The sequence below is a fragment of the Fundulus heteroclitus genome, chromosome 7 (genome assembly GCF_011125445.2).
Source record: "Fundulus heteroclitus isolate FHET01 chromosome 7, MU-UCD_Fhet_4.1, whole genome shotgun sequence".
Taxonomy (NCBI): domain Eukaryota; kingdom Metazoa; phylum Chordata; class Actinopteri; order Cyprinodontiformes; family Fundulidae; genus Fundulus; species Fundulus heteroclitus.
In genome coordinates, this window is record NC_046367.1 from 22,698,708 (window position 1) to 22,726,594 (window position 27,887).

The 27,887-nt window shown below is 43.0% G+C and overlaps 1 protein-coding gene across 2 annotated transcripts in view; it reads right to left on the reverse strand.

Annotated features, from left to right (window-relative positions):
* Positions 1–27,887, reverse strand: part of bcl9 (BCL9 transcription coactivator) — a 48,719-nt gene that overhangs the window by 9,046 nt on the left and 11,786 nt on the right. For both annotated transcript variants that reach the window (XM_012879949.3, XM_012879948.3), the window contains exons 3-6: positions 5,503–6,018; positions 1,174–1,487; positions 885–992; positions 586–766 (exon numbers count right to left, since the gene is read on the reverse strand). In XM_012879949.3, the coding sequence (XP_012735403.2) occupies positions 586–766; positions 885–992; positions 1,174–1,487; positions 5,503–5,789 (890 nt within the window). In that variant the 5' untranslated portion in view covers positions 5,790–6,018. The remainder of the gene's footprint in view (positions 1–585; positions 767–884; positions 993–1,173; positions 1,488–5,502; positions 6,019–27,887) is intronic.

Genomic DNA, 27,887 nt, shown 5'->3' on the forward strand with positions numbered 1-27,887 from the left:
ACTGGCATGACATGTGCATTTAATCACACGTCATGTATTAGCAACGTTGTATTTTCTTATCCATTTGCAACTCGTAAAATCAGTAAATGGCATGTTCTGCTTGCACTGAAATACAGCAACCCTGCAGCTTGAGCTCAGAGTACTTATTTTAACCCAAAACTTCTTCCCTCTTGTGTCGAGTGGAACGATGGCGTTGGTATAGGCTGTCCTACACAAGTTATACTTGATGCGTAATTTGAATAAAAACCATGCAAATTAAAAAAGCAGCTGTAGGAATAGAAGTGAAAGTACTCAAAGGAGATTTCACCAGAGGCATGCGTGTGCATTCGGGTATTTTTTTATCTTGTTAAATGAATGATTTACAACAAAATAAACGAAACACAGGGAAGTGACCATGACATGTTCTGTAAGTGACGCACTAAAGTGAGTTTGATTAATTGTACATTACAGTCTGGCTAATAGATTTAAAAGATCTGCTATTTATGAAGATTTCCTGTTTTTATTCATCTCTCCCGTCGTAAATAATGAAAAAAAATTATCAGTTTCTGTGTCGGGTCACGAGGAAGAGGCGGCCCCCCTCCTTACGTGTTCGCCATCTCCGTGGTGAAGACGTAGACGAGCTTTGGGCCCGGTTTCTGGCCGCTGGCAGGTTCTGTCGTGGAGCCTTGGCCTCCCAATGTATTGTGGGAAGGCGTGGAGGAGCGACTGAGTCCGGCGTTGGAGGTAGAATGCGAGTCCTGGGGCTTCACGTCGCTCGAGTTACAGTCTAAGGAGGAAAGCGGAGAGAGACTTCAGGGGGCAGCAGAGGCTCGTAACTAAACCAATTCTGTTCAGGTCCTCAGCAGACGGGAGGCGTCCCGTGCTCTGGATGTTTCCAAACTTACTGAAAAAACTTTTGTCGTCTTCATCGCTTTCTCCTCCAGAGCACCAGTCGGTTCCGCTGTACGGCTGCCTCCTCTCTGCAACACAAATCCTCTTGGCCCTGCTGTTATCTGTAAACGCAACGCCCATTCGTCAGGTTGGGTTAAAAGCGTAAGAAATTATTAGGGAGTGAGTCTGCCTTCACTGAAGTTAAAAAAAAAAGGACTGAAACATTTCGGAAATTACTAAAATGAACACTGACATCTCTTTTATCTAAGAAGAATTTGGGTAACATAGACATTTGGTTGTTACCTTTGTCCTCGTTGGTGGGTGTGCCACCCTCCGGCTGCTCAAACGACTCCACAGAGGTGCTCCGTTCCCTCTTCACCTTCACCTTGGAGCTCGGACCGGACGTCAGGCCCTGGCCGTTTTTCAGCCCCATTCCTCCCGACACATTTTGAGCCCCTTTGGCACCCATGGATTTGGGGTCACAGGGGGAGGGCTGTGATTGGCTGCCCGTGCTTCCTGGTTTGCCCTGATTGGGCATTTTAGAGTCCATCTGGGAAGCAGTGGAAGGGGACATGACAGGAGGGGACCGTACCATGGCCTCCGTCTTAGGTTTAGGGCTGAAACACAGAGGATGCATTTAATGAGACTGATGGCTGACTTGACGCAATACCTCACCTTGCTTAAAACATGATGACTCAGCGTTTTCCCCTCCATTTTAAAAGGAGGGAAAACAAACGGCGTTCTTAAATGCCCATAAATGAGGAGTCATTTACTGAAACTGGAAATGCGGTGCACTTAACAGTGCCATGCAAAAACATTCACGACCCTTTTCACATTTCATCAACCTGAACACATCACCCCCGTGGTGAAATACGGCGTTCATATCATGCGTTTCTTCAGCCGGGCTAAATACAGAGCGTACCTGGGGAGAAGAAAAAACCTGCTGGAGGCTCCAAGGAGGAGGACAGAGACGCTAAGCTAACAGTCAGAGCTACAATGGCATCGTTAAAATGGACCGGTCCAAGTCCAGATCTAAAGCAAATTGAGAGTACTTATTTTTTTTAGGTTGGATTCATCCAATGGGACGGTATTTTAAAAGGCATTTTGCAAAGAAGAATTGGTGAAAACTAGTGTTGCAGCCAATACCATTTTTTGGCCCTGATACCAAAACCCGATACCTGGCTGTGCAGTATTGGCCAATACCGATACCAACTGTTTGAAATTGATGTGTGAAGAACTGCATACTACTTAAGGTAGTAGAACTTTTTATTGCCTACCTGAAATGGGTGACAATAGCTGAATAAACTTTTGGCTCTCAAAGGCCAAAATAGTGAACATTCGTGAAATTATAACGTGTATAATAGTAGTGCAACAGTATGACAGTAAAATTACATTAATATTGAATAATCTCTTTTAAACCCCGAGTTTTGGCTCTCAAATGCCAAAATAGTGCAACTTTCATGAACTTATATAACATGTATAATACTAGTCAGGAGAGAGAAGGCTGCGTTCCAGTGACATATAAACATCAAAATGGTATCGGTGCCTATTTGTTGGTACTCGCCGATACCGATACCACCATTTTAGTGCTGGATCGGGGCCCCGTCCCATACTGGTATCGGTGCAACACTAGTGAAAACGTCCGTCTCTAGATCTGTAAAGGCAGTGGGGGACGTAGACCCAAAGACTTGCAGCTGTAAATGCTGACAGTCGGTTCTACAGGGTAATGACTCGGGAGAGATGACTGCAAATGCGTGTCAAAACTTTCAGTGAAAAGCGTTTTCTTTTTCTTCCACATCAACGCATGCACTAATCTGCTTTCGGCACGTTAAAAACTCAGCAGAATGTGCCGTTCTGTGGACCCGGAGCCGACTGGAGAGACGTGGGCCGTCCACAAACGGGCAGGCAGGACACATCCAACTGGCAGAGAGCTTCCTCACCACGCCCTGATCCTGCCGTCTTCTCTCACACACACACACGAGCGTGCAGGAAGACTCCAGCAGGTAGCGTGAAGCAGAAGCCCAAACTGGAGCCGCAGCCTAGAACCAACTGTACGGACCGACGCACGGTCGCATAACGAGCAGAAAGGAAAACACAGCCCAGGATTTGGCAGTCCAGACAGCCGTTTTCCAGGGACTCCAGAACCATGAGTCAGCGGGGAGAACTTCCAAGCCCAGTGGACTCCCTGACCCGAGAATGGCTCTCCATCACGAATGAAAAATGAAAAAGGTAGCTTAAGCAAAGACACCCGGTCTTCTCCACGTCTGCAGCACGCAGACGGAACATTTCTGCGCAGCTTCGAAGAGAGCGGCCCCGTTTCAGGCGCTTTCGCAGGAAACGGCATCCGTGACAATGAAGGAGTAAAGACACACGGAAAAAAATCAAACAAGCTGCAGCATGTGCCACCCAGCAGGCTGCCCTCTGACACATTTACAGCTAGCACACGCCGCTGCAGCCAGCCGCCTGCTAACACGTCAACGCTGCAGATCTGCCTGATTATGGGCACCAACACACAGCAGGAAGTTTGGTCAGCTTTTCGCTCCAGAAGCCGTAAACAAAACGGCAGTTTCCACAGAGACTGAGACTACCATTTCCTGTATCTGCTGTCCATTACAGAGACGACACGAGTGCGTTTTCTGCCACCCGGGATTTCCCCGCTGACGGAGAGTTTACCGTTCGACGCTGGCGCCTCTGAACCCGTCAACCTATGCAAACAAAGACAGGTGTCGGGAGCAATGCGAAAAAGCCAGGTGGCTGATTACGCCTCATCTAAGGCATCGAGTATTTTTATTTTATCAGCAATTATCTGCAGCAGCTACAGTCTAATGAGGTTTATGTGAGCTTTTTATGAGGTTTTCATGTACATCACCATGAAGTAGCACACAGCTGTGGAGCTTTAGCTCTGGGCAACTTCTTCCTCACGTTTGCCGTCTCCTCCGTTGCTTCTGGCAAACTTTAAACGGTACTTGACTCATTTTTCTTTCATAGAGGCCAGATTTGTGGGGAGCACAACTACCAGCTGTCCCGTCAACCTGGTCTATGTAACTCCGCAGCTCCTCCAAAGCTACCCTGGTCCCCTTGGCTGCTTCTGATTAATGTTCCCCTTGCTAACGCCATTTTAGCTGGACTGTGCTGGATGTGCCCAGGGTTGCACGATAATAGAAAGTATTGCGATGATACCAGCTGTGATTAATGCCCATTTTCTTATTTCCTCTTTCTCATCTGTTCTTCTATCACTCTGTGAGCGTTAACCTTTTGAGCAACATCATGTGTCTGATGGAGTGAGCATCTGCTAAAGGAAGACTGTCCAAATGGCTAAATGTAACATTAGCTTGAAGAATGCAAGTTTTTAAACACTTTAAGGACATCACACAACAACTACTGCACTCCAACTAGTCCTTTGCAATAAAAATAATGCTCACACGTTGTGTAGCCTTAGTCGATCCATGCTGTCAGTGTCTGACGGTGATTTCAAACAGTGCTCTGACGTGACCAAGGTCTGCCATGTTGTTTTTATGCAGGTTTCTCTCTGCTGAGTTTGTTGGCCTTCATGATGCTGTTTGTTCTCTGATGTTCTCTCACCAACCTCTGAGGCCTTCACGGCTGGTATTTATACCAAGATTAAGTTGGTGGCCTCCATCTACTTATTAGCGGGCTGCTGAAAACAATTGCTTGTGATGGTTTTATTTAGGGCTGAACGATTTTGCTAAATATTCTAATTGCGATTTTTTTTATATATATATATATATATTGCGATTTAATGCGATTTTTTTCCAGTTTAATTTATCATGTATTTTTAAACATATACAAACAACAAATCAAGTTGTATCCTCGCCATGCAGATTAGTTGCTAAAAGACCCACAGCATCTAAACTCGGAGCAGAAATTATTGCGTTCTGCCTACGATATATTTCAACCAAAATTGCAATTTTGACTTTTCTCTGCATTAACCACAAGCAACAAAAATGTTCTCTAAAAAAAGATGTTTGTAACGAAGGACTATTTAAAACAAGAGCTTTTAATGTTTCTATTAATCAGAATATTATTCAAGAGAACATCTTTTAATTGATTTGGACATCAATCCTTGTTGGACATAAAGTGCAACCAGTCAATGTATTTAACTGATTAACCAGAACTTAATGCTATGTATGATTATATAAACTCTAAAACAAGTAATAGAATTAGATTATTTCACTGATGCAACTCTCTTCCCTTCCATGTGGAGCAAACCCACTTTAAACATTTTACCGACACCTAAAGGACACGTCTGATTCAATAATTGTTATATAGCCAAAAATTGCAGACCTCTGCGATTTGGTAATTGCGTTTTTTTAAAATCGCGATTATATTGAAAATGCGATTAATTGTTCAGCCCTACTTTTATTTAGGCGGACCAGAGTAAATGAATAGGAACGCAGGATTTATTTGTGAAAAAACACTGAAAAGCAACTTCATCACTCTCCTTCCACTGCACAGCTACGTGCCAATTTCTGTTCCTCCATCACATGGGATCCCAATAAAACACATTGAAGTTTGCTGTAATAACCGGGCAAAAGATATATAAAAGGGTAGAGGGTAGCGAATACTTCTGCAAGACACTGGACATGGCAGCTGTGAGCAAAAGTCACTAACCTCTGCGTGTTGGTGGACGGGGAGTTCTTTAGCCTATTGGAGTGCATTGATGGGGCTCCCAGGACTACAGAACAGGGTGGAGTGATGAGCTGGTGAGGGCTGCCTGTGTGTGAGAGCGGCGCTTTCGCACGCACGTTCCTGGAGCCAGAAACAGGATTGGTGATGTTGGACAGGCTCCCCCGGCTGTCCTTGGCCTCCTCCCTCTCCTTCTTCCCTCGCTCCTTCTTGCTGAAATGTGTCGCTGCTGTACCTGCCGCCGCTGGCCTCTCCTCCTGCACCTCCAACATTCTCCCTACGTCCTTGTCTTGAGTGGGAGTGTGTGTGTGTGTGTACGTGTCGGTGTGTGTGTGTGGATGTGTGTGTGTGTGTGTGTGTGTGTGTGTGTGTGTGTGTGTGTGTGTGTGTGTGTGAAATGGAAAATGTGTAAAAACAAAAACAATAGTCCAGAAGGCTTTTCTTGTTCTTTGTGTATTTATGAAAATCCCCCAAGGGGGCTTTCAACGGCCCTCGGGCGCACTGTGGAGAGAAAAGAAAGACAGCGTTAACACGGGGAACAAGGGGCCACAGTCTGAAAGTTAAACACCAAGTCCATAGAAAATCACTCGGGTAAGTGCTGAAACTTTTTAATCATTTGAGTCGGACCAAGTTCATGGTCACTGGAATAAACTCAGGGGGCCCTTTTTTTAAAAAAACAAACAAAAAACAGCTCAATCAGTCATCAACGGGAAGAGTAAAATGTTAAAAATATGTTCATTTAGTCACTTAGTGAGACCAGACCTGGTGTGAGAGCCAATTAGTGGCTAGTTCACTGATATCAGTAAAAACAAGAGTTATAAACTGAAAAATTATACAATAAAAATCATGATTTCATTTAAATTTATGGGTATAGAATTGCACATTTGTGATTTTTGGGCTTCCGGCGCGCTCTAATTCCATACGTAGTTTATTTTTTTGTACGTACGTAAGAAAGGAGGAATCATTTATGCTGGAAGCGACAGTTTTTTTGACTGAGTTTTGCCAAGTTAATTTTGTTTTTCATCAAACATCCTATTTTAAAGAACAATATCTGGTCTTGTGCACATTTAAAATGCCTTATGCTAGACTGATTTCTAAGGTGGTACAGAGGAAACATAAGGAGTAGCTTCACCCGGTTTTTGCCACCTTTAAGTCAGATTTCTCCATCCATCTTGTTTTACTATGTGAAGATTTTTAAACAGTCGTCAGCAGAAACTAAACTTAAGCCACAAAAGAAAAAAGATGTATGCGTTAAAGAAGCACTGATCGATCGATCAATGTTCAAAACCGGCAACCCGAGGGACGGTCACAATCACGGCGTGTTTGCGTGCGGCGCTTGCACAACGGTATCATAAGCCATAAACATAAATGTTTCCCTAATCACAGAGACTCCAGTGCAAAAGTATCGCCGTTGAGAAAAGTGGAGAGAGATTTTTACTTTAAATCAGAGGTCCGCAAACATAAACTGTTGGTTATTTAGTATTTGGAAACCAAAATACGTTATCACATTACCTAAAGGCTTAAGGAAGGAGTTCTCTCTGAAACGTAGCTAATTAAGTTCATGTTGACTCTATAGATAAATCTTCAATGCTAAATACTCCTTGAGATTTAGGCTCTAGACAAATGTGCCGCATAACAACACATTCTTTCAGTTTGTGAAAAGATTTTCTGTTGGTTTTTAAGTTAAAAACCCAACAGAAAATCTAAAGTTTGAGACAAAGAATTGCTGCTTAGACAGCAGCCCCTTGTAGTCCCTAGTGATGGTCTTTAGGGCTGCATAATATATAGAAAATACAGTAACATTCAATAAATAGCATTTTAATTAATTTCAGGAACTCAATCCACTAAATCAAACACATTTTATAGATCAACCACAGACTGATGTTTTCACGCCTTTTTTCCTGTTGATTACGATTGCTCTGATGTTTCTGGAGATGTTCGTGTTTGGTTGGTTAAGCAAATCAGTTTAGCTTATAATGGGAATATTTAAATATTTTAATTCTAACATTGGCGAGAACAGACTATGTCTTATTGTATATTTGGAAATCAACAATTGGCACATCCCTAAAAACGTGCCTGCGGCGACGTTACAACTGCTGGAGTCCGTCGAGGATGAAATAAGCAGCTTCACCGCTCTGAGCGCCACACTGTCACGGTTGTTCTGCGACGGCGGTCACAGCGAGGTAAGGGCGGGAACGGCCGCTGAACTTTGACTCGGCTCGAGTCTGTTGTGTTCGGACTGTTAACAACTAATAAAGTTTAAAAAAAAGAAGAAAATCCATTGCTCCTCGTGTAAAATGAACAGCCGCAAACATATAAATAACACCCTGGGACCCTTATGGACTCACAAATAACCATAGAAACAAAACTGAAACAGCTTAATTTTAAAATTACCTTTAAAATAAAACTGTAAAGGTAAAGAAAAAAATACAATTGGTCCAAGTGACCAATCAGTTACAGTATCTATGTCAGAATGTATCATCATAAGACATTTATTTAATATCATGTCTTTATTACAGGAGACCATCAAGGGTCTATAATATCAATTATATGAAACGGGCTTTTATTGAGTCGGTTCTATCGTTTTGTCTCGCCTCTCGGTTCATGCAGCCGGCCTCTGAAGGAGAGGAGGTCACCGGACCAGAGTGGGAAGTATCAGGGCCGTCCCAGCTCGGCGTGGAGCTGCTGTTCACCGCAGCGTCCAGCCAGGTAACTCAGGACTGACGACGCTCGCCAGATGATTTTCGACTTCTGGTCCCAAAGCATAAGACTAAGCGCTACAGGGACAGCTTTATTCCTGCCGCTATCGTTAACCTAAATAAATGTTGAAACAAATTCATTAAAATGCTCACTGTTTATTCCCCATTTTAGTCTTTGTGGCGAATTCTTTACTCATAGTTTGGTTTGTATGTTTCGTGCTTTTTTATGGACGCCCGTGTTAGTCCTGCAGCAAAAATGTTCCATCGGGTGCCAGAGCAGAAACCTAAGCCTGATGTAACGTTCCTAACTAGAAACAGAGAAATGGGGGAACTCCTGGTCAGAAAGGGACCAAATCTATAATCTATAAAATCTATAAATCTATAAAAACCCAAACAGCAGTAACCAGAATTGAATGCATAGGAGTTTGAAGGCGATAAACGCCACGTTTTTTTGCGATCCATCCCAAGCGAACTGCTGTATGCACAAGCAGGACCGCAGTCCTGTTAAAAACGAGGCAGGCCAGGCAGTCGGATTACGCTGTCATCCTGCAAGTATTTAGGAGCTCGTCCAGAAACACTCAACATTGTAACTGGCTCCAGAGTTCCCCTGGAGAGAGGCGGACTGTGAGGGGGGGGGGGGGGGGGTTGCAGACAAACACAGCAGCTCCTGCTTGGACAGCAACGCTCTCCTCTCAGCTGGTCTACAGGAGGAGTGATTTACAACCGTCAGCGCCGCCGTAGATCGCTGGTGCACGCAAACAGAAGCCGGCTTCTCCGAAACCACAATCCAAACTGAGGGACGCGGGAGCAGAGCCTCTTTGGGTAAGGTGTGAAACTCATTCGTTAGTGTTTACAAAAAAATACATATATCATCCAAGACATTTTACCAAAATGATGTAAGAGCAGCTCAATTTCAAGTCAAAGCTAACTCTCAACAAGCTACACTGATGAAGGCAGGAGGGAGAGATGAAAGTGATTGGGTGCACAAAAAACAAACAGAACATTTAAAGTCTGGAGTGATCATAAAGACTCTGTCATTAAATAAGATCACTCTGTGACCTTTAACGTTTTTGAACGACGTCAATAGTGTCCGCGAGACTCTGACCAACTGGCTAAATATTACATTAGCCTGAGAAAAACTGCATTTTTAACACCTGCAATATGTTAGCCTACAATTATTGCATTGATACTGCAATGAGAATATATTCACATTATATTTTGCCGGCGTACAGCTGAAATGCAAAAGTAGCCACGTGTTCCCAGTATGCATGCAGATTATTCATTTAGACAGCTGGATGGACTCTCACCGCCCCCCCGATGCCCCGATCAGAGACAGATGATATTGATCAAGACGCTAAAAAAAAAAAAAAGATGCAATGATGGGTTAGGGAGGGGGGGGGGGGATTCAGGCTGATCATCACAGACATGTTCAACAGTAATGTAGCAATTCTATGTTTTTCTAATGTGGTGCAGCCCATTTAGCCCTCCCCACACACACACACACACAAACACACACCGCTAGGATTTCTAGGAACAGAAATCACTCAAGGGTCCTAACTAACACTTTTATATTTGGAAAACACAAATATAAACTATCAATGGCACGCACAAAGTGAATCGAGAGCTGGACCACCAAAAGCCTTTCTGTATTTCTGTAATTGGGATAATATTGATCAGTGAGTTGCAAAGAGGATTACAGGGTAAGTTCCCTCTCTTTCCATGATTCCTGTTTTCAATCATGCTGATCATTTCCACACTCAGTTTATCTAAATCTGATCTAAAGAAACTCAAATACCAGTCCAGGTCATTTCAGTTTCTTTTTCCATTGCTCTTTGTTTTTAAAGGGTTTTTATATACAGTTATAATTTCATATAATGCTAATGGAAATTTTAATGCACGAAAACCCTGTAATTTAACATTATCTCGCCATCTTGAGCAAGTGCTGGGATTTAAATGCTTGAATTTAACACTATATACGTTACGCATTGTTGCTTTGGCGGTTATTTTTTAGGGCGACTAACTCCTGTTCAGCAATTATAGACATTTATTTTTCTGATTTATTAATATTTTGCGTCGCTCCTGTAAACTTGATAAAATAAAACTAAATGTGGTCACCTTAGATTTTTCTATGGTTCCAGTCAAAATAATATTGGCTTTTAAATGTTGCGTTGCCTGTTAGCCTACTTAGATACAACACGTGTGCACACAGAAAAGACGTGGACAAGACTGCATGGAAGAACTGCCAAACAAGATGGGTTTTTTTTTCCTTCTAAAGTGCAAATTTGTAAATTGTAACAGATAATTTGGTCTGCAGACCAACATCCGGAGATAAACAGAAAACATTCAGTAATGCTATGTGAGGACATCAACCTGTGACAAATAAAAGTAAAATATTTGGCTTGTGTTTGACTCAATACATTCATCTTATTGCTGTTATTAGTTAAAAATGGATGGGCTTGAATATTATTTTTCAAAACAAGGAACCATTCCCCTGATTAGAGGAATTTATACCCACATCTGTAAACTGTTTGTGAAGGCCTATTTTGTTGCAACCTAACATTTTCTCTGATCTAAATAAAATGTGTGTTTTGTTTCCCTTTATTCAGCTAGAGCTCAGTCTGTCTGAGCACGTTTCCATGCTGAGCATCATTACAAGTTCACCTAATGACGAGATTGACATCAGGCTACCTAAACACACCATGCTTCTCTCAGACTCCAATATCTAGATTTTTTTCTGCATATTTTGTAGCATTCTGGATATTTAAGCGCAAAAATATCCACCTTGAACTGCTTCAATACAAAGTATTGATGGTAGGAATCACTACCCTTCACCAGATGCGCTCATTGTCAGAGAAATTAATGAAAGTTTTCCCAGCATCTTGCACCTACAACCTGCTGCTTCACGGTTCATGCCTTGAGCTGCAATAAAGCCAGAGCAGAACATGATGGTTGGAAGGAGAAAAGCTGAGGAAATCTGTGTTTTCAGGGACGTGAAAGGAAACTCAAGTCGTAGGACGGCGCCATAGAGAAGATCTACCTCATTAAATACGACACGCTTGGAAACGTAAACAAGAATATGGAGCCGTTTTCTGAAAGGATAAATAATTATAATGTTCCTATTTAGGGCTGCACAGATGGTAGCACTGTTGCCTTGCACCAAGAAGGCCCTGGTTTCAAATCCCAGCCTGGGGTCTTTCTGCATGGAGTTTGCATGTTCTCCCTGTGATGGACTAACAACTTGTCCAGGGCGTAAACTGTGTCTCACCCAATGACCGCTGGAGATGGCGCACCCCCAATATGGATAAGTGGGTACAGACAATGGATGGATGTTCCTATTTTAAAATCCACTGTTCTTTATATTGCAGCTGCCTTTTTTATTTCCATATTTTAAACACATAAATGAAGTTCCTTAGACTTTAATTACTTTTTGTTCAGATCTGCTTCTCTTCTAAAAGCATTTTTAAATTTGTGAGTCATCTTTCTACTGGTCACATATGGCATGTTATTACTCATCATTTATTTTGTTGAGGTTGACTGTCGTTTTCCATCTTCACCTGCGATAACAAAAGGATCCCAGATCTTGACATTGTGTATCCCTCACAGTCACAGTGGTGCTGTCTAGTAAAAGCAGACATTGTGTCAAAAAATACCTGCAAGAGCTACAATTCAAAGCGGACCAGCACTTTGTCAGAGACAGTTAAGTTATGGTGGCTAAAACTATCCTTGTCTGAGACAGAGAGATTACGTTTGATAATTTTGTCCGAACAGGTCCAGCCAAAATGTACAAGCAGGGAGGCTGGCAACACTAAGCACGCCCCACAGGTTGGCTATAACTGTAGGCTTGGAGAAGGTTAAAAATTAGTTTAAATTTTCTTTTAAATTGTCTTTTTTAAACCAAATTTAATCAGCTTTTACCCATTTGGGGGTCTTAAAACATCCGCTTCAACCAAAGGTTGCGTTTTTTCTGGAAGTTTTCCCAAGTCCGTTTTTGAATAACTTCACATGCACAAGACCATCTTACCTTTCTCTTCCGCTACCTCAGAGGGATCATGTGAAGAAAATTAAAAATCCACTCTGGTCTTATTTCTCTTTCTACTAAGCCCCTCCTCTTCTTCTCATAAACATAAACGCAGTTTGTTTTCTAGCAACTCAGCCATGTTCAAAGTATGCAGTGAGAGCAGCGGAGCTACAATGAACAGCTAACACTGAAGCTAACAGCTAAGCTAACTGCTAAACGAGCCGCTAAGCTAACCAGATAGATAAACAGTAGAATCTGCAGGCCGCACGTAGAAACTAACAAGGAACGAACACGTACACTGGCGTTACGTGAGCATGTGAGAATGACTGGCTTGTGTGACAGCCAATAGATAAGGTGATACCCCCCCGAACTTGAGGGACAGAGGGCAGTGAGAGCAGGACCAATCCGGCAGAGATTGGTTAGTTTTTACAGGCCTGCAGCTCCCACAGAGATCGTATTTTTAACCTCCTTTTTCTGAACACAATGCATTGACTACTGACAGGATGGAAGAACCATTTCACCCAGTATAACAAAAAAGTGTTTCTGAACAGGAATGCCAGCTATAGCTTTAAAGGGATGAGCACTACATCAGGTCAACAGGGATGAGTCTGCTCAGTAAAAATGTACATCAAGAAGGCTGCTACAATAAATTATTCTAAGGATTATCTTCTTATTCATATTGAACGTGCAAGGCAGAAAAAGCAGGAGATATCAGGATAAGTAATTTCATTCATTGGTCCATCTAACGTCTTCCGCTTATTAATTAGAGTCGCTGAGGTATATTAAGGCATACCAGGATTACAATTCATATTTATAGTCCCTCCGGTGAGTTCTGGGAACCTTCCTGAGATGTCTCAGATGCCTGACCTACCTCAGTGCTCTCTTTTTCATACATCCTCATTCTGAGCTTCCTCCAGATGATGGAGCTCCTCACCCAATCTTTAAGCCTGGCCACCCAACAGAGCAACAGAGGAAGTGTCTTTTGTCCATGAACTATATTTCATGACATGAGGCCTTCTCTCCGTGATTATGCCTTGAGATCCTGTCCATGAACACCAGAAACAAGATCAGACCCCGGCGGGTGGGGACAGATGGAGAAATGTACCTCTAAGGCTTTGCAGTCCATTGGGACAGTACAACGGACCAGGGCATTAAAAGTGACACTGGTACAGCCCCATAAAACAACCCCGGGAACCAAACTCCCACCATAAAGACATTGTCCTCTGTTCCATGGGAACATATTAGTATCTAGCTAAGAAAATTTACTCAAGATTAAAAATGGCTCCATCGGTTGGTTCCTGGATAAAAAAGGAGATCGTCCGAACTTGTGTTTAATTCGTTGCATCTGCAGAGAAAAAGAGTAGGAGAACCGAAAGGGGATTTTATATAGTTTGCCTGATATGAGACGTGATACAGACTCACGGTTGAGTCAAGCTGGGTTTTCAGGATGAGAGAAAGAAGCAATCGCTACATGCCTATTCCAACGTTTTCCCAGCAGGCCAGGTGGAACCATCCTCTGCCGGGGGAGAGAGAGTTTAGATGAAGGCTTGGAGGCAGAGCCATCCCCCGTTTCTCTATACTGTTAAAACCTCCAAGTGAATCAGGCCTAGAAGCCGGTCACGCCCATTCCCAAATGAATCCATAGAAAAACACATTTTGTTTCTTGTAGACACAATTTATAGGAAATCAGGGTCCGGCCTCCAGCTCATCCAGCCCTAGCTGGCATATATGCCCTCCAGCGGATCCATCAAAGCCTAAACGTGAATTTTACGCCAATGTGTGTGAAGGGAGGATGTGCCCGCACAGAGGCACAAACAGTATGAGCTGTCAATCATCTGTTCCCTCTAATTCCCCGCTAACGAGACACTAATTGGAGCGCTTGCTGACACGGCTGTCACGAGGAATACACTGATCGGCGAATGCGCCAGGTGTGTGCTCTACAAGCACAAAGACAACAAAGCTTCATTCATGTAATCGCCGAGATCAATCTCGCGTTTTCTGCCGTAAAAGGAAACTCGACTGTCTGTCACCGGGAACACGCGGAGCTCAAGTTCATTCTGGGTAATGGGGAAACAAAGATAATGAGGCTCCAAATGTGAGCTGGTTTTCCCCTATAAGTGCGGAGCGCCACATGAAAAGCAGGACGGAAAATAGTCGGATTGGATTTGGGGTTATTTATTTTATGCTTATGTAACAGTCGGCGTACTCTGGTTAGAGGGTAGACCCCTCCCAGCTACGTCAGCAAATCTCCTTATGAGAGGGGGGGAAATAAGAGGTTTTCATCAGCGTAGTATCCCACCGTTTTCTCCTTAGGTAAGGTGAAGGATTAAAAGAAGAAGGAAGGTTTGACCTTGCTGCCAGCTTGCCTTTGGTTATAAAATAAGGAGGGGATAGGAAAAAAAAATAAAAATCTCCCACACGTACAAACACACAAATCATCTCTTTTCCCCATCATCTTAGCCTCGCTGTTGGCTGCGGAAAAAAAAAAAAAAGGCCCTGCTGATGTTTCAGTCTTATTTATGCAAATCCCATTTTGCAGTTCAGCCACAACAGAGCATTGCTCTCTCTTTCCAGCTCTATTTCTCTCCTGCTACCCGCCCTCCGTCTGCTCGGCCTCCATCTCAAGAGCCGTTCCAGCCCATTATTTGTTTAGGGCAATATCACACACATTATTTCCACCTCTCCCCGCAGTTTTCTGCACGAATACACACAACGCGCGGCCATCGGTGATGTCGCGCCAAAGCAGCAGCTCACTGTCAGTGTCTGAAAAAAAGCAGTGCGTCTTCACAGAGCATTACAACGTGCGCCCGAAGAGTCATTAAAGGAAAAATCAGGAGATCAATGTAAAACTTTTGGAACAAAACCTGTTGAAAAGATTTTTTTAATTGACTTATTGCTAGTTTTTATTAGCATATCATATAGACTAAAACTTTGTTCGGGATTACTCATTTGAACCCTAAAGGGATAAAAACGATTTATTTAAACTATGTAGACTGCTTAATTGAAATAGACACGTTTTAATAAAACGCATAAAGAGGGGACTGTATACTTCTCTAACAGAATAGCAAAGGTTAGAAAATTAAGGTTAAGAAGAAAAAAAAGAAAAATTTGATTTCAATAAGAGATGATTTTTTTTAGACCCACAACACCGAACCCTATCGCCGATCCAGACTCCCTGGTTATGTTTTGGCTGATTTTTCTCTAGAAGTTTAAACTTACAGGTAGGGTTGGTCAAAATAATTCCCATTTGTCCAAACTGTTGCACTTCTGACCGCAGCGCTGCTAAAACATTTGGCCTCCCTGCAGCTGCTCATCTCGACAATGATCTGCTCCTGGAAGTTTAAACTCTGCTAACGTGTCGACTTCAGCCGGACATACAATGCATTCCTCTTTATTGACGAGATAAACAGAAACGCCTTATTGGGAAGAACGTTAGCTATAAGGCACACAGACAAGAGAAAAAATAAACGCTGAATAATGACACATGCTAAGCTAATGCTACAAGCTAATGCTATAAGCTAACGCTGCAGCACTGGTGTTTGAGAGCATTTAAAAAAAAAAAGTAATTCATGCTCTTGGACAGGGGCGGTTCTAGACAGGGGCCAACAGGGCCCAGTGCCCCTGTAGAACTGGTTCTGACCCCTGTTATGGCCCCTGTACTAAAGACATGATGTTAAATAAATTTCTTATGATGATACATGCTGACAAAGATACCGTAACTGATTGGTCACTTGTACCAATTATATTTTTTTCTTTACCTTTACAGTTTTACTCCAAAAATAATTCTAAAATTAAGCTGTTTCACGTTTAGCTCCAGCCGTATTGAGATGGGATCAGGGGTCTTCAACCTGCAGTTCAAGAGCCACAATTGGCCCTTTGGCTCACTAAATATATTAAACGATGAAATATTGACCTGTCTATAGTTTTCTTTTCCCCCCAATCTTTTGTTCCGTCTCCCCCCACATGAAAAAACACTGGCCCCACCCTGGCCCCCCTGCTAAATTTGGTTTAAAACCACCATTGCTCTTGGATGTCCAACAGCGAAGTAGTAAACCTCCTTGACGACAAAAGCTAATGCTAGCTGTTTAAATATTAGCATCGTGGACTGACACGATGACGGGGTTCTGTCAGTCTGAGCCTCAGCTTTCGGCGTCACCAACGCAGACACACAACAAGTGGTGTGCTCTGGCACACAGGTGAACACACACATTCATGCCAGCAGATAGAAGGCGCGTAGAGAAATATGTTGCAACCTTTGAAGAGCCAAAATTTGACAAAAACTGGACAAAAATATACAAGAAAGATCAGGAAAACGGCACGTGATGATGGCAGCACTTACTCTCCTGCGAGTAGCAGCAAGAGTGACTCTCCTATTCCAAGTACACAAAATATTATACGCCGTTTTGTGTACAAAAAGGGCTTCATGCCCAGTCCCTGACACGAAGCAATACAGAAGATTAAAAGAGTGAAAGATAAAGAGAGACAAAGATTGATAAATAAGAAAAAGATGTAGAGGAAATGGAGGGATATATAAATACATAAAATACAGCACATAGAACATGTATACATATCCCCCACCCCCTTTTTATTGATTGGTTTTAGTCAACCAAAGTAATCATCTGCCAGGACCACAGGACTTGGAATAAATGGATGTACAGGGCTGCACAAACTTAGGAAAACATTTTTTTTTTAAAATGTACTTTAGTTTAATAGTTTTGCTGAATATTATGATAATAATGGACGATAATTAACCTAGATTTTCATAAATGACAGCTCAGGTCCATCCAGGTTACCAAATATTGGCAGGCAGGCGAATATTTCCTATTTTTAATAGTTTTTAAGGCCCTGAAGATACCCTGGATATATTAATCATTATATCTAAGAATGCTGTGACCGTCGCATCATTGTGTAACATTGAACAGGACAATTAAATGCTCCTTCTGCCACTTATTAGGGAAGATATTTTGTAAACATAAATACCACAGCAGTGGACTGCAGCATAGCCAACAGTGCCTGAAAGGTTTATTCATGTTAGCTTGATTAAACATCATCAAAGTGTTGCGGAACATATTATACAATGTGTTGAACCCCAATTGTCAATGGTTGCAATACCTCAACAATAAAGGACTGCTTGAATGCAACATTTTGCAAGAAATCATATTTCAAGTACCATGCATTCCCACTCTGCATGAAAACAATATATCTGGTCATTTGGACCATCGTTTACTTCCATATGCACATTTTTAGTGGCTGAGTTGCTAAAGATGATAAAAAAAATAGAAGAAATTTTTAGTTCTGAAAAGGAAGCGAGTAGCCTTTTTAATTAATTTAGTCACCACAATATTTAGAAATGGTAGCACAAGTAAACACTTCCCTGAAGTCACACAGCCCTAGTTTCAACAGACGAAGTACAGATGCTGGGATTAGAGTTAAAAAGAACTATATTGAAGCACGAAATGTAAACAATTTGCTGTAATGTACATAGTTTAACCATAATAAGGAATATTTAATTCAACCCTTGGCCGATTCATATCCTAAATCTGTAACTACAGTACCTGTTGCCTATTCATCCCTTTCCACTTATATTTCAGGCCCGTGTTTTTAAATTATTGTGTATCACAGTTTTTTGTGATCAAGTATTTTTTTTTTCCAAGAAATAACAGAAGTTGTTGTTAAAATACTCAAATCCCAGCCAACCTCCTATCAGGCCATAGCCTGCCACAGGCATCCAGAGAAAGAGACACGCGGGACCAGGCACACACACAATAACCATTTAACCACATAATCGTGTTTTTGGGCCGTGGGAGGGAGCCGTAGTACCCTGGGCGAACCGACGTGAATGCACGGGGAGAACAAGTTTCTCCATGCAGAAAGGCCCCAATCAGGCTGGGCTTTGGACCAAGAACCTTCCAGCGCTACCAACCGACTGACTTCTCATTGCACTACATTTTTAATACAACACATTTTCTAGTCCGATGTTTTTTGCGACATAATTGGAATAGATGATCCCAAAAAACGCAGCCATCACCAGGCTTTAGTGGCGGTTTGGGTCGGACGGAGGGCGGTAAACCTGACACTGCTCGTGCCTCTGCTTGTGATGTAACACAGAGGGCAGAACAGGCCCCGGTAACTCAACATGCAAATCAGGCCTTTCACAATGCTTTGAACAATGACATCTGCCAGACGCGCATACCTCCCCCCCCCTCTCTGACTCAGGAAACACTCACCTGTTGGTGCAACTTCCTGAGAACACCATTGTGACACGGCACTCCCTGCACGGCGCTCATGATCAGCTCTCGGCGCACGCAGAATGCGAGGAATGCCGGGGCGTCGCTGCAGATAACGCCTGTAACGTTTGACCGGACGCACCTTCTGTGACGACAGGGAGTCGACTTTCAAATCCTACGGCCCGTCCCGTCCCGACTCAGACCTGGTCGCTTAAATATTTACAGCGAACTCGATAACTTTTCCGCATACTCCGCGCTGAAAAACTTCGGCCGCAGGACAATGGACGCGCAGCTCCTTCCTTCTCCGCCCGGCTTTTACCTCGGCCCTGAACTCAATCTCTAGCACTGCACTGCAAAAACGGTTCTAAAAATAAGTAAAATGTTCTTAAAGTTAGTGTATTTATCCTTGATTTGAGCAGGTAAATAAGATTATCTGCCAATGGAATAAGTATTTTGATCCCTAAAATAAGATAATTAGACATCCTGCACTTGAAATAAGATGATGGAGATGAATTGTTCCTATTTTAAGTGCAAAAATCTTATTCTATTGGCAAATCATCTTGTTTACCTGCTCAAATCAAGGACAAATACACTCATTTTAAGAACATTTAACTTATTTTTAGTTCCGTTTTTTGCAGTGTGGCTCTGTCCGCGGATCCGTCCGCCGCTTCCTCGCCTGAGCCGGTCTGGTCCTCTGGTCAGCAGACGACGCCTCTCCATCTCCGGGGAGGCGACACGTGTAAACTGTCACATTCTGTCATAGCCGAGCGCGCTGACAGAAGCCTCGCCGCGTCCGTCACAAGGATGGAGGTGGCGATGTGCACGGGACGGGCGAGGGGTGCGACACAGATCTACCGCTCTAAGTGAGGGGAGACATGTGTTGGTGGTGGTGGTGGTGGGGGAGGAGGGCCATTAAACAAGTCCCTCTTTTCACAGAGAGAGTGGGTGGGTGTCTGTGTCCCAGACGTGGGCGCTCACACACACAGCTGAGTCACTAGTGACACATCTGCTAGCGTAAGCTGGGCACGGTGCCATGTGCGGCGGCCAGCTCGAGCAGCAGGACTGGCACTCGGCTCCCTGGCTCGCTCCGTCTGACACACACTTCACCTCGCGCTTCCATCTCTGCCCATCTGCCCTCCGTCTCCGCGACAAGAGGTCCCTGCAAGCGCACGCACGCACGCACGCACACACGTTCTCGCTCCTCTAATGAAAATAAAACGTTTAGTGTTAAAAAAAGTTTTAACGCTAAAAAAAAAAGTCCAGGTAAAAGATGAACGTTTTAGAACAATCTCGTCAGCGTTGTAAAACTCTACTGCTTAAAAACAAGAAATTAATGTCAAATCTATAATCTTTACTGAAGCCTAACAAATCATATTGGAGAACTATGTTTTTTTTGTGTCTTTTTATTTTACATGTCTGTTTAATAAACTATATTTAGGACCACACAGGGGCTCGTTAAAGGGATCAGGGCAGACGGACATTTTAAAACGTTATTTAAAAACTGCAAACATTTCTCGTCACACACTTCCTGCAGTTTAAAGTAGAGATTTACCTTTTTTTTTTTGGTGGATAAATTTCTCTACATACATCATCCCCAGGTCTGAATTAATGCATATGTCTGTAACTTTTGTTATACTTTCATCTGAGTCGAAAGAGTGCAGAGTACGTTCTGCTGGTCGGTGCATTTACAGAGAGAACGGACCTGCTGATCCTTGGTCAGAGGAGATCAGTACACATCTAGCACGGCTACATATTTTGGATGTATTTTTTCTTTTCCAGCTAATTTCACAGAGGAAAGTGTAGTGTTGTAAGTCTTGGTACTATTTCACGCACTCTGGCTGTATTGAACTATACATTTTAATCATTCATAATAAAATTGCACCGCAAGAAATAATACTCTTTTTGCAACAGGGATATGAAAACTACTAATAAATGTTGTTCTACATTTTTTATCAAGTCTATGTTTAAAAATCAAAATGCCAGAATAATATATAGAGAAATTATAACTGAGATAAATGGTGTTTCATTGGTTTAACAGAAGTAGGTGTAAATGAAAGTAGCCAAGTCATCTTATACTTTTTTTGGAAATAACGCGTTATTTTTAATCAGGGCTGTCATACGAGCACAGGCCTAAAAACAACGTCTGTGACAATCCACAAGATTTGCTTGCTTTGCTCGTCTCCAAGAGGATGAAGAAGTGCAAACAGGTGTTCGGTGTGACTGCTGCGCAGGTTAGCTTACTAAGAAAGTCTGATGTGACAAACCCAAAACAGCGCTAACGCTAACTTTTTAAAGCTAACCAAAGGTGTGCGCAGGGTTGAGGCAGCAAAATCTCTTCTGATGATAAAAAAAAAGGTAGATCTGCACTCTTCGCTCAACGTTACAGCCTGGCTCCTACAGAAAGTTCACATTACATCAACTAGAGTAAAGGCAGCTAGGGTGAGTCAGTAGGAGATGATTCAGGTTTGAATAATAAAACCTGTTCAGCTGAGAAAAAAAAGGATGCAAGAGAAAACTGAATCTGTCAAACCTTAATCTTTTCTGAGCAAACCCTGAACTTTAATACCCAGTCAGACTCTGGAGGTAGGAAAACCGCCGACACGTGGTACCATTCAACTATCAGGTTCCTGAAGGTTTTCTCCAGAGCTTCATCTCCCAGAGCGCTTTCCTCTGTCTGTCGGGCTGTTTTGCCTTTCTGTCTGAAAACCGGGCCATTAACGTAGATTATGTTCCCCTGACATTGTGTAAGTGCTCCTCCTGCAGGATCTCCGCTCCACACAACAGCAGAGTCCCGAAAGGGATGGAAAAGCAGGGGAAATAGGCAAAAACTGCATTAATTGCATGATTGCAGTAATGGTCTAAAAGGAAACAAACTAACAATGTGTGGAAATCTATGGGTTAGGTCTGCACGATATTAGGAAAACACAATCAAATGTGAACTCTGTAAATCAGCATAGTATTCAGCATTTGGTGGCTGGAATGAAATTCCTGTTGTGTTATAGCTAACAGAAAACAACTCTAGAGGAGAATAAACCGGGAGACGCCTGAAACAAAATGCTGGGAAAGTTCAGCCACGACTGTTAGAATCCTCCCATATTTCATGTAGATTTCTACCTGCGTTCGGCTAAATTGGCTGCAACAGAGAAGACAGAAAGTCACTGGAACGTATCATTGATCCAAATGCTTAAGTCACCAAGATAAATCAACCATCACCAAATGGTTAAGTTACATCTGTTCGAAATGTTTGGTGTATAGATACACGGTGGAAGTCCAAAAGGATGAAATGGAAACACATGAGTCCGAAATAGGGAAAGACTATGCAAGGGGGGTGAATTTGACCTGTAGCCATCATTCAACCTCTCAATGCTGGTACCTGCTCCAAGGAGACAAGGATAAAATCCCTCTTAGACACGAACAAAGTGACGGAAAACAGGGTGCGCTTTAAATTTAGGGGGCGGAGAAATTTACCCAAATATTGTGTTGGGACTTCACCCCCTTACCTGACCTGAAACACCCCAGTGTGGATCACAGTTGACATCGTCAAAACGGTCCGGGTATATTTACTGTATTTTGAGCTGTGCGATATAACCCTGGGTTGAACATCGTGTCATTTACTACCAGAAACGTTTACAGTCTAGCAGCCTTCTTTCAGCCAGCTGACCCGCTGCGCACAGCAACACATGGTGGGACCAAGATGGAGAAAACTTCAGTCACTTTTGTGCTTTTTCTGGCATTTCATTAAATGCCTTTTAAACAGTAGGAACGAAGTATCCGCTTAATTTTTGTGCTTTGTTGACTCTTGTGATTTTATATACTGAGAGATGTAATTTAAAGTTTTACTAACATACAACATGCCTTTTTGCAAGGCACTTTACAGTGCCTTGCAAAAAAACATTCACCCCTCTAGGCTTTTTACCTAGTTTGTTACATTCCAACCTGTAAGTTAAATAACATGATCTATAGTATAAAAGCACCTTTTCTGAAAGGCCCCAGAGGCTGCTGCACCAGTAAGCAAGAGGCATCACACCATAAAGACCAAGCAGCTCCAAACAAGTCAGGGACGAAGTTGTTGAGAAGTACAAGTCAGGGACCAAGTTGTTGAGAAGTACAAGTCAGGGACGGAGTTGTTGAGAAGTACAAGTCAGGGACGGAGTTGCTGAGAAGTACAAGTCAGGGACGGAGTTGCTGAGAAGTACAAGTCAGGGACGGAGTTGCTGAGAAGTACAAGTCAGGGACGGAGTTGTTGAGAAGTACAAGTCAGCGTGGGGTTACAAAAAAAATATCCAGATGCTATTGGAGCGTCATCAAATCCATTATCTTCAAATGGAAACCGCATGGTACCCCAACAAACCTGCTGATAGAAGACTGTCCACCAGAACTCACAGACCAGAACAGGGGGGCATTAACCAGAGAGGCAGCACAGAAACCAAGGATAACCCTAAAGGAGCTGCAGAGCTCGACAGCAACTGGAGGATCTGCCCATACGACCACAATAAGCCGTACAGCATTTTGTTTGTAATGCACTTTACATTTGACTTCGAATCTCAATGTGCTACAATGTCAGCTTTAAGCTTCTAGGAAGTTGGGCCAGAAAAAAAAGCATTACCTTGTGTTAAAAATAAGAGGGCATGTTTAGAGTTTGCCCGAAGGCCTGTGGGAAACTCCCTGAATCTATAGAAGAAAGTGCTCTTGTCAGATCAGACTAAAATTTAACTTTTTGGCCACCAAGGAAACCACCGTCTCCCCCGTGAACCCCATCAGCACAGTGAAACATGGTGGTGACTGCATCATGCTGTCGAGATGTTTTTTCAGCAGCACAGGCTGGGAAACTGGACCAAGTCGAGGGAAAGACGGATGGTGCTAAATCCAGAAAAGTTCTTGTCTGTGATTTGAGACTGGGAAGGAGGTTCACCTTCCAGCAGGACACTGACCTGAAGCATGCTGCCAAAGCAACACTCCAGTGGTTTAAGGGGAAACGTTTAAATGTACTGGAATGGCCTAGTCAAAATCCAGATGTCAATCCAACTGAGAATCTGTGGTTAGACTTGATCGTCGCTGTTCACAAATGAAACCCGTCCAACATGGAGGAGCTGGAGCAGTTCTGCCTTCAGGAATGGGCAAAACTCCCAGAGGCCAGATGTGGCTCACAGAGACTGATCCAAAGCCACTTGAAGCTAGAATTGCTGCAGTAGGTGGCTCTACAATTTGACTTTGGGAGGAGGGAACAGGTATGCACACTGATGTTTTGTTACTTTTGTCTCATTTGTTGTTTACTTCGCAATAAATAAAAAAAATCCATCTTTGACGTAGTTGGCATGTTTTGTAAATTAAATGGTGCAAACTCTTAAGCAATCCATTTTAATTCATATTTGGAAGGCAACAAAATGTGAAAAATACCAAAGGGGGGTAAATACTATGCAGACCACCATATATTGGAAAATAATTCAGTCGTTTTGAAGCTGCGACTTAACAGCCTTGGTTTACCTTTATACTAGTAACCAGCTCACGCCTACAGTCAATTAGTAATATTTGGGCCAGTGGAGGTTCTGATGCAAAAAGAAAACAGAAAGACATAAAATAAGTAAAAAGTTCTGGACTTGCTCGTTAGCAGGTGGCGTGTCAAGCTGCCAATTAGCTCTCAGCCGCCTTTCTCTGGGTCTAATAAGACAAGAGTTATTCCCGGGTCTGCTTGAGACCAGGTGAATCTTTCTGGAATTCTAATCAAGCGTCTTCTATGATTATTGAAGGTTTTCTTCAGGTTAGAAATGCAGGAACCAGGAAGACCTCGAGTCAAAAAGCTAAATAAGGCTGCAAAGTTAACACTTTCCACCGCATTCAGCAGATTGTTTAGCGTACAACGATCGAAACACAATCAAACGCATTTGAGCTATAGAGACTTGCTCCTATATGCAGCTTGGGTTAAAATTCAGACAAAAAAAAAAAAACACCAACTGCTACAGAGAAACTCTGCTGCCCTCTGTAGAGACCCCCGCCTAGCCTCCCTACCCTTAGCCGTGCTCTCTGGTCCGTGACACCCCCCCTCCCCCTCCCCTCACCCTTTCGTCTGCACAGTCGCTCCCACACTCTGGCCACATTCCTGCCCCGCTCATGCTGAGAGGACGTCTCCCTCTGACTACAAGCATTGTGGGAAATCCCAACGGCAAGGCCTTTCAGAGGCCACGCAGACCGTCGAGGTAGAACGTAGAAGACATCTGCTGGTTCCTGCTCATATAAAGAGCCTTACAGCAGCAACAATAAAAAAAAATGTTTCTATAGCTTCTAAACCAAAGGGGAGGTGAGAGCAGCTGGCTTCACAAACGCTAAAACTGCGCGTCACCGTTCAGGTTTCACCACCAGCGCATTCAAATGAGGACAAATGAACGCTACCAAAACGATACTTCTCCTAAGTCGGCTACATATGCAGCCGACATGCAGCGAAGCTCACGCCCGCAGCACTGCTCTGCTGCCCCAATAATGTCGGGGATGTTGTGAGGTTTATGGCCGGCGCTGCTCCCATGAGTCACAGCTCATTCGTGTGCTTTTCTGTCTGAGCTCCTTTTAGGCTCCTACGCTCTCAGATCCAATAGCCACAAAACCTGTTCGGCCACAATGCTAATAAGCTGCGAACGCACCGTCGGATGGGCCGTGTTTGCCAGGCAGAATGTGCGATGAGACACCCTGCTCATTTTGTTCCGATGTCCCTTAATACCAACAACATCGAACACCCCACCTTCATTTTTTTCGACTAACCGTGCCTGTGTCTCTCCATTTGATCTAGTGATGATTTGACAGGAAGCAAGCCTGCATAATATTTGCTATTATCTGACACTTTGTTAGAAGCCATTATGATTGCTGGAACATACATATTTATACTCAAAGACTACAATTTAGTGTAGAACGCAGAACGTTTTGAGCAGACTCACACACAAAACACATTCAATTTGTTTACAACTAGAGGTGAACTGATACATCGATCGGCTGATAGTTTTGGCCGATATTTGCTTTTTTTTCCAGTATTGGCGTCAACCGACAGGTACATGCACTGCAAAAACGGTACTTAAAATAAGTAAAATGTTCTTGAAATTATTGTATTTTCCTTGATTTGAGCAGGTAAATAAGATGATCTGCCAATAGAATAGGATTTTTGCACTTAAAATAGGAACAATTCATCTCCATTGTCTTATTTCAAGTGCAGTATATCTAATTATCTTATTTTAGGGGTAAAAATACTCGTTCCATTGGCAGATAATCTTATTTACCTGCTCAAATCTAGGACAAAAACACAAATTTTAAGATTTTATTTTACTTATTTTTTGATGCGATTTTGCAGTGTGCGTTTGCCGAACCATTAGAGCATTCAGCAGCCATGCCTTGAGATCACGTGAAGGGCATCCATTGCCACTCCCTCCCTGGAGGAGAGTAACCTGACTCTGCCAGATGGATTTGCTCCGCATATCCATCTGGAAACCTTCCGTTGAAGTAATTTTGGGAAGGGGCGAAAATACTGGTTAGCTGATTGGCCTATGGTGGTGATAGACGGGCCAAATAAACCAATCAGATCAACAAAGCATATGACGTACTAACAGCGACGACGAAAACACAACCACAAGCCAAGCTACTCTTGCTGCTGCAGGTAAAGGCTCGTTAGCTCAGCAGAGAAATACTCTGTAATTCCGATAAAACTTGCTCGATAGCCACGCTAACGCTAGTTTCATCAGCTGAAGCCGCCATGTTCTTTATACTGAACTGACGCGCTTCCCGTTGCGTCACACCTCAACCCGCCTCAAAGCCAACGCTGATTGGACGTTCGTTTGGTGAACGGCTCCAAATTTTCTTTAACGGAGAGTAGCCAGACTGATCTGCGAGTGAAACCTTGAAAGCTCGCGAGATCAGGATGGTCTCACGAGGCTAGGAGGAGAGTGGCTGGTGATGTTGTAAGACGGATCTGAAATTAACACCAAATCTGAGTAAGTTTTCCGTTTGGTATGTAAATTTCAGAGGGCTAGCTGCCACATGCCGAATAAACGTTTGCACCAAATAACTCGTGTTTTTTCAGTCATCATTTGGGTGGATGCTGCTTTATGTTCCTCTTCTTTCAGCTTGTATGACAACAAACGCGCACGTACACAAACACTTGCACATGTGACGGCTGATTACGTAGCGGGATTATGTGGAGATAGTTAGCTGGAGTTAGGGTCAGAATTAATATTTTGGACGGTAAGAAATATGCTTGGCCGATTGATTCCTACATCTACCGGCCGACTTGGCCAGTGAATCAGGAAGTTAATTTCGGACACTGGTTGTTAAGACACTGAGGGTTCAACTTTTATGCAGTTTTAGCTGTCTAATTTAGATGTATCTGGCCTTTGAAAGTCTGTCCCTGTCTCATTGTGAGCGGGAGGGTACAGCGGTGTGCGTCTGTTTCTGTGTCTTTAAACTCCAGCTGGAGGGCTGCCACTGCTGTGCGTGTGTTTGTTCCCATGGAGAATCATGTGTCCACGATTCTCCATTGCGTACAGCAACTAACTTTACATAAAAAAAATATCCGCTGCAGTGGTGATCAGTGTTTTTTCTCCTCCTTATCCCCACTGAACTAAAAAAAAAAAAAGCTTTTTTTCTCACTGTGGCGCGTTTGTCACAAGTACGAGCAAAGTCCTGTAATAAGAGTCATGATGCTTTGGTTTTTCTTGCAAAATGCAGAGACTTGTGTAACATTCATCATTGTGTAATTTTTATCATGTAAATGAAGGAAGAAAAAAAACAATATTGGCCTCAAGAATCACCCCGCCCCACAAAAAAATAAAAATAATCAGCAGCACATATCGGGTATCGGTTAGACCGACGTCAAAATAATCGTTATCGACCTGTAAAAAAAAAAAAAACTGCATCAGTCGATCTCTATTTACAACGAGCAGCTAATTAAAAACAACACTAACTTTTCTCCTGAGAAAACGTCCGTCCAAAGTACGCCGCTGTGCTGGATGTGTGCAGAGAGGAAAACATCACCTTCACAATAACATGGGGAAGACGTACGCCATTATAACTGTTTTGTAACCATAAAATAAATAGAAAACTAGAGCAGCGTGACATAAAGCGGGATTCTCTAATCCAGTCCAGCACTTTTAGTAAGCATCCCTGTTCCAGCAAACCTGAATAAATGAGCCCGGTTAGCTCCTCGGCATGTTGTCGGCTTCTGCACGGGGCAGATAATGAGCCATTCATTTAACTAATGTGCGTTGGAACAGGGCCGCAGCAACAAGTTGTGAGGAAAGGGACTGTGGAGCACTGAAGTTGGAGGATATAAAGGACAACACACAACTGTTAGATAAGCAAGGACGACAGTGGGTGAATTTAACCCACCAGATTCTCCCGTCTTTTCCATCACCACATCCCATCTTTAAGCTTCTAGGATGTAAGTAACTTGGC